At 40.7% G+C, this 10,139-nt stretch overlaps 1 protein-coding gene across 3 annotated transcripts in view; it reads right to left on the bottom strand.

Moving 5' to 3' along the window:
* Positions 1–543: 543 nt before the first annotated feature.
* Positions 544–10,139, bottom strand: part of EPHA3 (EPH receptor A3) — a 300,651-nt gene continuing 291,055 nt past the window's right edge. For 2 of the 3 annotated variants that reach the window (XM_054046029.1, XM_054046033.1), the window contains exons 16-17: positions 7,936–8,091; positions 544–4,531 (exon numbers count right to left, since the gene is read on the bottom strand). In XM_054046029.1, the coding sequence (XP_053902004.1) occupies positions 4,426–4,531; positions 7,936–8,091 (262 nt within the window). In that variant the 3' untranslated portion in view covers positions 544–4,425. Of the gene's footprint in view, positions 4,532–7,931; positions 8,092–10,139 lie in introns of those variants that run through there. The other variant, XM_054046037.1, reaches the window with a different exon arrangement.

Raw genomic sequence — 10,139 nt, 5'->3', positions numbered from 1 at the left:
CTCTCACACACCCCCAGAGGACATATCATTAGAAGATGCTTTGTTTACAATTCAGAGGAAAAAAATGATCATGGGGAAAAGTTTCAGTAACTAATGGGCTTTGTCTTATTTTGTTGACAAGAACATCTTTTTATAGTACTTAAGCATTCTAACAAGACCAGTGGAGGTCCAGTCCCCTTGAAACAAAAGTAGAAGTTTGGAGTTACTTGGCTTAGCTAATGTAAACAACAACTTTCTCAACACCCTATATGCAGTTTGTGACTGAAACCGTCTTCCCATACGCATAGAGTGATTCACATCTTCACACTAATGTAACTTGGCATAGCACCAATGGATCTGGCCAGCGTGTCTACTTTAAACATTGCTTTTTTAATAGGTGTTCCTAATTGTAACTAACTTTAACTGCAGCTGTGCACTGAAGTTGAGAATTTAGCCACAGGTAATGCATTATATTTAATCCCAATTTAATCAAGCCAGTTAGGTTTTCTTTCAATCAAATTGATTTACTTTGCCTCAAAATAAGCATCTGGGTATTCCAATATGTAAAAAATACTTTCATTATGTTTATTATAAAAATATAAATGTTTCCACTACAAATAATTTTACATTAGTAAGAGGCCATCTATAATTGCACAACAAACTAAATGAGTAAGTAATGTTTTGAATTACAAGTTAAAGTAAGTACATATTACCAATCAAATCACATCTATACATTGCTTATTGAATGCTAAGTACAGCACAAAACTAGATATGTTAACAGAAATAAATTATATATGTAAACTATATTTAAAGATACAAAACCAATAATATGGTACATAATGTTGTGAATAGTTTGTGTTTTGTTTGATGTAAATAACCAATGCAGATCCTGTACAGGAAGATGGCCACAAGAATTCTAGTACCTCTACGCCACATTTAAGAATTGTACACTGTTATGTTTACATATGTACAGGGGGGAGGGGAGTGTGGGATGTTTTCAATAAGAGGCCACTTAGAGTACATGTACAATTTTGAAGGGTAGAGGAAGCTAAATTTGTTTAAAACCACTCTACTCATAACTGCAAGCAAAAACCAACCAAACAAAAATGAATTCCCTTCTTACCAAGAATCAGTATCATGCACTTACGCTGAGCATGCTCAGAACAGTGTGCATGGAGGATGACTAGATACTGAGAGAATATTAAGGGTGGTCTAAGATGTAAGATCTCAATTTGAAACATTTTTCTGGTTTTGAGAAGCATTTAAAAATTTCCTCCTCTAAAGATGCCTGAATGAAGATTGAGAGAAACATCTGTAGAAAAACCTTGTGAAAAGATTCCTCCTACACTTGTGTCCACACTGGAGCTTGGTGGCATAAATTGTTTAACAATGTCTGAATTTTGAATCTTAAGCCCAAATTTGAAGAGAAGAACAATTCTGAACACAATAAGCAAGATGAAATTGGCATTTGTGCTTTCTTATATTGGACCACCCATCCCTAATTGGGCAGGACCGTCCTGAAATTTACATTTCAAGTCCTGGTCCCAGGCTGAATGACTCCGGGACAGCATTTGTCCCAGATTCTCTACGGCATTCCTATGTGCCTGCCTGCGGCTCAGGAGCAGTGCCAGCCTTTTCCTGAGGTGGGCTTAGCTCCCCCTTACCACAAGGATCTACCTCAGGCTCCTCCTCTTCCCCCTGAGGCTCCGCCCCCTGGCCAGGCCAGAAGCTGGAGCCTGGCGGTAAGAAAAGCTGCCCAGGGAATCCGGGCCGCTGTGGGGGGCCCTGGAGTCCCAGACCCTTCATCTGCCCTTGGCAGTGAGTCCCGGGGTGTGTGGACACAGGTTGGGGGCGGCTCTTGTGCATCCCAGCCCCCCGCCTAGGACTGGTTGAGAGCCTGGGGCTCCCCACAGCGGTCTGGGCTCCTTGGGCGGCTCTTACCACTGCCCAGCTCCAACTTCCAGTCTGGTCAGGGGGCGGGGCCTCAGGGGGGAAGAGGCGGCGTAGAGGTGGGACTCCTGCGTGTCCCAAAAATGTGTCCCATTTTTGCAGTTTGAAAAGATGGATGACCCAATATTGGGTCATCCATCATATTTCACTGCAGAATCCTGGTCTAACAAGAGAACACACTAAATAGAAAATCACAATGATTTTTTGTGGTCTAACTGCTTTCTTTTAATTTTCTGCACTTTTCAATACTGTTGGTTCAAATTTTTGTCAAATCATTAATAGACATTATCAACTGAGCATATTTCAAATCAGATTCTTCTGAGCATGTTCACTTGCCACGATTTACTAAAAAGGCATCTATAATTCGGTCTCCATTTATCAGTGAGTGATAAATGTGTTCGCTTTGCATTGTTCATGTTTTGGATCCAGAAAGAATAATTTAGAAGCAGATTCAGCCTGGAGAATTCTAGGAATTCAGCCTCATGCTTCTGTGTACTTCAGAAGAACCAGCAATTGATTTTGCATTCATGGTAACCGATTCAACTAGATACACAGCAATTAAGGCTGTGAGTTTGTCATGGAGATCACGGAAGTCACGGTTCCTGGCCAAGGGGAGCTGTGGAGCCGGTGCTTGGGGCGAGGGCAGCGCGAGGAGCTAGGAGTTGGAGGGACAGACATGTCGCTGCTTCAGGGGAGCCACAAAGGGAGCCTGTGAACCCTGCCACCCCCCAACCCCAGCATCAGTAGGGGTCCCGGGCTGTGTGCCACCACTGCCCCCCCAGGACCCATGGCGTCCCCCAGCCTGCCCCCTCATGAGCACCCGTGGCACCCCGTGGCCACCCCCTCTCTCCCAAGATTTAGTCAGGGGTTTACTGCCCGTGTCCATCCATGACTTTTACTAAAAATACCTGTGACTAAATAGTAGCCTTAATAGTAATCTATACTACATCCTACAGCCCTGGAGCCTTTAAAATCCATGTGTCTTGTCTTTTGTTTGTTTTCACAGGAACTCAGTGTTATTCAGTGGAATCCACTGTGCAGAAGAGGTGGAAGTTTAAGGAGGGCAAGATTCCAGTCCTATGTGCAGCACTAAGTCACATCCTAGTGTAATGACCAGGGACTGTATGCGTGTGTGTGTGTGTGTGTGTGTGTGTGTGTGTGTATCTATCTATAAATGCCATGTCTTCCTGCTAATTATGCACACGTGACAATCAGGAATAGAATCCCTGATGTTCAGCTCCAGACTCAGACTCAAATCTTTACCATGTGAGCTAAAGAAGCAGTCCCACTAAATTAGGGTACAAATCTGCCTCCCTTATATTGAGTTCTAGAACCTCACTCTGCAAATAGCTCCACTGAAATCAATCTGAATAAGGTGCTACTTACTCATCATGTATAAGGATGGTGAAATCAGGTCTTTGGGAAGTAATGGAAACAAACATGCTTAACCAGGCTGGATATTGATCCATGGAACAAGTCATATGTTGTACACACACAGTTCTGCTAGTAGATTTACTCTAGGTTAGAAGTGTAACATATTACTGTAAACAGAGATATGACATAGATGGAATGTCTGTAACTCCAGATGGATTGTTCAGAGCAAGAGCTGGAAAAAGGCTTTTCTTTCTTGGATTTCAAACAGAGCAGTACGAACATACAACAAAATCTAGTAAGTAACACATCATACAATTTTCTCAGGTTAAACCATCGATTCTGATCAGTGAAGTCTGACTGCATTTGGCACATGGCAGTAATAAATCTAAGTTAAGATATTTAAGCATAAATATAAACAATAAGGAATAAAAGGAAATAAATATGCCTTTTTAAAAAAAATTAAGACTTTTTTTGTTTTTTTAAATGGAAACATTTAGGGAAGCTAACGTAATGGCAAAAATCATTTGTGAACTAACTCAAAGTCACTACAAACTTTATTTCTGTATTCCTTTCCACAGTTGAAACAGAGGATTACAGTGACATTATTGTATGGCCAGATAAGTTTGAGGCATAATCCCTCAATTTTGCTTGCCTTTAAAGAAATAAAATACCTGTTACAGATCTCTTCTGTGTATAAAAATACTGCAAGTCTTTTTTTTCTTCTTGTTGCTGCTGTCGATCAAACACACAGCCTTTGTGTCCGTGGTTTTTCATAATATTCAGACAGTCAATGTTCAAATGGCTCTGGGGTTCAGTTTCACTGTATTACTTGGAAGGATTTTTACATATTTTTTCTTTTCAAAATTATTATCTGTATTATCAGTTAGTTACTAGAAGGGGAAAAGAAAGCTCCCACTCTTTAGGATTAAACATTTTTGTTCCTATCTTTAAGGCATTGATACTCAATATTTGAGTTTCTTAGTGGGCTTGAAATTTCCACCAATGTTCCCAACAGTGTTGTGAGAGCTCCTTTAATTCGTGCAGTTTTCTCAGCCATCACTGTTTGCCCTTTGAAGCAACTTCTCTCTCTCTCTTTGACCTGAGCAACATCATTTTGGTACCTTACACAGGAACAGGGCCATTCTTTGTATGATTTTCTAGCGCTTTAATACTGCTAATAATCTTCTTCTGAGGCCCAACAACAGTAACACCAACCTTCTTCATATCACTGAAAGAAAGAGAACACATGGTTGATAAATGTGACGTACTCTGCCTCTGTATTTCATACTGTCTTTTCCCTATTGCTAGATCAGAGTGTATGAGTACAGAAACCAGTGAGAATGTGTCTCAAAAAAAAAAAAAAAAAAGCACAAGAAGAGAAGACCTCACTTAGCTGTGTTCTGCTTTATTTAGCACCAGAAAATACCCACCCAAAAGACGAGACACGAACTAGTGTTGATTATGGACCAAAGTAGAATATTGAGATTCCTGGGGTCTTTTCCCTGCTGTAGCGGCATTTCATGCTGTGACCATCAGCATGATTTTTTCCCCCCTGAATCAGTCCTGCCATTTTGCACACAGAGCCCTTTTAGCAGTTTGGCTTTCATAACTCTGGTATTGATGCTGAAATTTATAGCTACATGGTCATATTCACAGGCCCTGCTGTGTTTTTGCCTTCTGTTTCTCCAGACAATCTAATCCCTTTGTTGGGCTTAGTGGAAATGTGGCTTCACACTTCTGCTGTGAAGCTAATTAACTATTAGTCCACAGGAAACTGGCCATTACCAGTGGGTTTCTGCAATGTTCTCCGGGGTCGTTGCTATAGTAAGCCATTATCAACTTTTTTTTTTTTTTTTTTTTTTAACAATTGCAACAACATGCTAATTGGCTGTATTTGTGTTTTAATTCCCATACTGCAACTATTGGTTACTTGTTCTCCATCACTTAACTGCCACCAATGTATACTATTAAGAATTCAATATTCTCTCTGGCACAGTATCTTCATAACCATACCTGACATGTTCCCAGATGCAGAGAGACTATTACCACAACACTCTATACTACAGGAATAAAGATGGTACACCTTTAAATTTAAACAAACTAATTCATTCCAGGTGGATGCATGAATTTGTAACACCAACTCCTCCAGCTTGTTCCTTGAGATGCAGGAGGAAATTGGAGCTCATACAAAGCACCAATTTGAACCAGTTCTTCTCCTTCTCTATAAATGGACTTTAAGGTAGATTAGAAGGATTGTAGCATTTGTAACGTTTCGAGAATAATGAAAAACATTCTTTTCTCAATGCATGTGTGCGTGTCTTATTAATATTAATGAGTATTGTGTATGCACATCAGGTGATTTGAACAAGAGGATGATAAATTGTTTAAGGGAAGCTTGGTTGCAACCAACAAATGATTTGATATTTCTATTTGTCCACATTCATGCATAAGTACAACAAATAGCCGGTGCACATTTAAGGTCCCAACTATACCTTCATTTACCTCGATGGCTATGTGATCTGTACCTAAGGGTGCTCAGGGATTAATTGGGTTAAAAATGTTCTAAAATCTCTTAGGTTTGCTTATCTCCTTTAAAGATTCCCACCCTCTTCCTGAGAGAGTTAAAACCCCCAGTAACTTCTTCAGGCTCTCCTCCTGCTTATAAATGTAGTGATCATCTAATCAGGGACAGAAAGGTGACTTCTGGCCAGTCACCCAGCTAACATAGTGAAGACCCGCAGCAAAAAGTCCATGGACACAGTCACTGTAGAGACTACTGTGTCTTTGAATTGACTCTAAAACACAACCTTCTAATGTTATTTTGCCTTCCTCATATGTATCATAATGAGTCCCTTTTACCATCTGTTATATAGTGTTTACATCCAAGATATTGAGCTCTCTGCAGCAGTGGCTGTCTTTATATTGGTTGTTTGTACAGTAACTTACTCCTGGGAGAATTCTGTGCCACTGTGTACGTGCATAATTTATGAGCTACGCATATTTATTATTTTTTGCACAGAAAAAAGCTTCTGCCAGAAAGTTGCTGCAGTTCTGCCTTTTGCCCACCAGAGGGCGCTGTGGCAATGGAACAGAGCAGCAGCTCCCAGCCAGCTAAGGAAGAGAAAGCCTGCCTTCTTCACAGTACTTTTTGGGCCACGTCAGGAGACAGGGGATATAGGGAGACAGTGTGGGGCTGCTGGGAGGTCAGACAGGGGCTCATAAGGGCTAGTGGGGGATGAAAGACTGGGGACAGAGGGAGCGGTGCAGGGCCACATGGAGATGGGGGAGTGGGTGTCTAAGTGGGGGCTAAAGGACACATGTGGACAGGGAATGCAAGGACACATATGAGTGCAGGGACACATAGGGACAGGTGCAGATGTGCCTGACTAAATGGGAGAGGCTAGGGGTCAGCCAGGCTCTGCATGGGGAGGGTCCCTAACAATCCTTCCCCGCCTCCCCAAAAAACCTGTTCCATGCTTTTCCCCCCCACACCCAATAACCCCCCAAGTTCACACCCAGGCTCCTTCCCAGAAATTACTTCCCTCCCCCTCAGTTCCTCCATTACCCCTGACTCTCCCAAGCCTTTGCACTGCTTCTGAGGGGTCTGGGAAATACGGTTCTGTATTGTAGTTTAAATGAATTATTACTCAGCATTCTGTATTTATATGCCTAGTAAGGAATCTATTTGTCAAAAAACATTTCCTGAATTTTTTGTTGTTGTCTATAATGTTACGGACATACTTGCTGACAGGTATTTTGAAATAAATGACCCAAAATAATTGAAACTGGTGTGATTATATTGTGTTATTTTGACAAATCAAATATGCAGAATTTTGCAGAATTTGAAAATATAGCTTGCATAATTTTTAAATTTTTTTTGGTGCAGAATTCCCCCAGGAGTAACAGTACAATGGGGCTCTGTGCAGTATGCCTAGACAATATTGCCACCAATATAATAAAGAGCAGTTTATAGTCTGAAATATATTTCTCCAAACATTCATCAAATAAAAGGAACAACAACAAAAATAAAGTTCTGGATGGAGGGATCTGTTCTCACAGACAACTTGGGAACAGATATAGTCAATAGGAAAAGTGTTTGCTATGTATAGCTCTTACACGGCACCAGTAATAGTTGGTAATTGTATTTTTGTTTTTCACAGCAAAACATTTAAAACTGAATTCTAAATCCCATTAGGACATTGTCAATGGCTGAACTTTTCAAACTGGGTTGCCTGCAGTTAGTTTCTTAAATAAAAGTGGCCTGATTTCCAGAGGTGCTGGGCAACTCGAGATCCCACTGACTCTTGGCCAATGACTTCTCAAGCCCTGATCCTGCGATTGGCATCACATGGAAAGACCTTCTCCTCACTTCGCTGGGTTCTGTGTGAACACAGGAGTCTGCTTACACAGAGCAAGCTGCAGTTGTCCTCACGCCATCTGCAAAACGATTTGTTTCCTATACATATAACACAACTAAATTTGAATTTAAAACACTTGAAAATGGCCTTTAAATACAAGAGAGTATTTTAAATCTACTCATGTTAAAGCTTAGTGACTTGTGCATGTTTAAAAATAAAAATAGCCATGGGCAATACTGACGCATTATTATCACTACAAATGGCACTAACTTACTCTATGGAAATCTTGGCTATTGTGTCACATGAACTGTATTCCACGCCTGTGAAGATGTCCTTGCACTGTCCTGTCCGAAACCCGTTGAGCCAGTCATCTGTCGTGCGGAAGGCTGAGATGTCAACGTTGCTTTGGTCCAGGAGAAGATTTGATGGCCTGGAATAAAAAGAACGTGATCCAAGTAAGAGAGCTGGAGTAAACATAGATAGACTTTGTGTCTAAACTTAACACCAACACCAGCAGGAGTTTCCAGCTGCTTTCCTGTTCATCTATGGAATTTATCTACCACTGAGGCCTCATTTGTTCAAGCTGGCAGCATTGACGAACACTGTGTAATCATCTGGTTTACGAGCTCCAACTACTTGGCTCATCCCTGTGCTTTAACTCACCGAAGCATTAACAGTATGTTATATATATTTTTACATTATAACTTATTTTTTTAAACATTAACAAAGATGAGCCTAATTTAGACTATATTTATGTGACTTGACTAGTCCAAAATAACAGACTAGTCACTCAAGTGATGAGCTCTCTTAATTTCAAATTCAACTCATTGATGGTATAATTTACAGATACTGAGCATTTGGAATATTGCAGCCTTACGGAAAAATTCTAGATACTGCTATTAGAGTTGAAAGTAAAAATAAATTATCATAGACTTCTGGGGCTTTAAAAACACCAAAAGGCCCATAACGGCTCAAAAATCACACAATGATTATTAAGGGAATTAAGAGTGTTAGTGGAGCAATTGTAACCCATGTGGAAGGTTTGTAATTTACAATGCATAAGCAGAGGCAAAATTAGGGAGGCTCATTATCGAATACAGTTAGCAAATTTTTCAAGTCACTGTTAGAGCCCTATCTTAAAAACTGTGGGCATCCCAAAACTAGAGCATCCACTAAGGCATTCTGCAAGTTGTTGTGAAATTATAACACAAGTTTCTTTTGACTTTAAAATTAATCATTGCTCACAAAGGATGCTGAATTGACTGAACATAATTCTGTGTTTATCCACAAAACAAAGGATGACAAAGACACCCCCCATGCAAATTTTCCTCTTTTCCTACCCTCGCAAGGCACTTTGATTCACTGCTAAAGGGACCATGCTTAGATGGTAGGTCAAGTCTCCACACTCTTATTTCAGCCTTTGCTGCAACGTACAAATAGTTATCTAGAAATTAGATTGTGCTCATTCACTCACTTCATCAAAATCAGCATGCAAACAACAGATGGTAACATCTTGGAGCTACAACTGCCCTGGGCCAGGTCTGAAGTGGCGAGTAAAGGCCCCGTATTCCATTAACAGTCCACTGAACCAGTCACACCAGGGCTTAGAGTAAGGTGGAGAAGTGCCTCCCCTCCATTTTGAGTCTAATTCAACCACGATTCAGAACAGCAACCAAGTGCAATATTAAAATGTGTGACACATGCAAGCGTGCCATCTGAGTTGTATCTTTTCCAATCTCCACCTTATGTGGTGTCCCACATTGCTCACTTGTGTACTACTTTGTCTATTATAACCCATTTTCAGTCTGTATGATTTCTAACAGGAAGATGTTGTTGGATTAATAGCAATGGGGAAGTCAATGTGCTATTGAAAATAAGCATAAAAAGTGTGACAAGGTAGGTGAGGTAATATCTTTTCTTGGGCCAACTTCTTTACTGCCAGGAAGAGCTGGATGACTGATACTCCTGCATTTGGTAGCATTACAGAGGGCCATACTTGCTGCTCTCATAATGATCTACCAATGCAGCCATACATGATGATGGGGCTCTTCTTTTCCAACATTGCTACTACACTGTAATGTCTTACGTTAGTGCACAGATGTGGACAGATGTCTGGCCTCCCATCTGTTGACACTAGTTGTTTTTTCTCATTGCACTGTTATCTTTTTTCTAAGCTGCACACAAAGCCTCTGAATAGCCATGTGATCAGTACTCTTTCTGGTGGCCATGACATCTTAGTGTCCATATTAATTACTTCCCAATTGCAACACTAATTAACATTATACCATTTCCTCCACCTGTGATAATATCTAAGAATATGAGCCACTACAGTAGATGCTTGTTTGCAGCAACACCTTGTAAGAGCAATCGGCGCTTACGAGCAACATTTCCCTATGTTCCTGGGACCCAGTGAATTGTCGACACTCCTATAAGAGCAACAGCTGCTTAGGAGCAACTTAGCAAAAGGACACTGATATG

The sequence above is a fragment of the Malaclemys terrapin genome, chromosome 1, assembly GCF_027887155.1.
Source record: "Malaclemys terrapin pileata isolate rMalTer1 chromosome 1, rMalTer1.hap1, whole genome shotgun sequence".
NCBI lineage: Eukaryota > Metazoa > Chordata > Testudines > Emydidae > Malaclemys > Malaclemys terrapin.
This window is presented reverse-complemented; position numbering and strand designations above follow the sequence as displayed.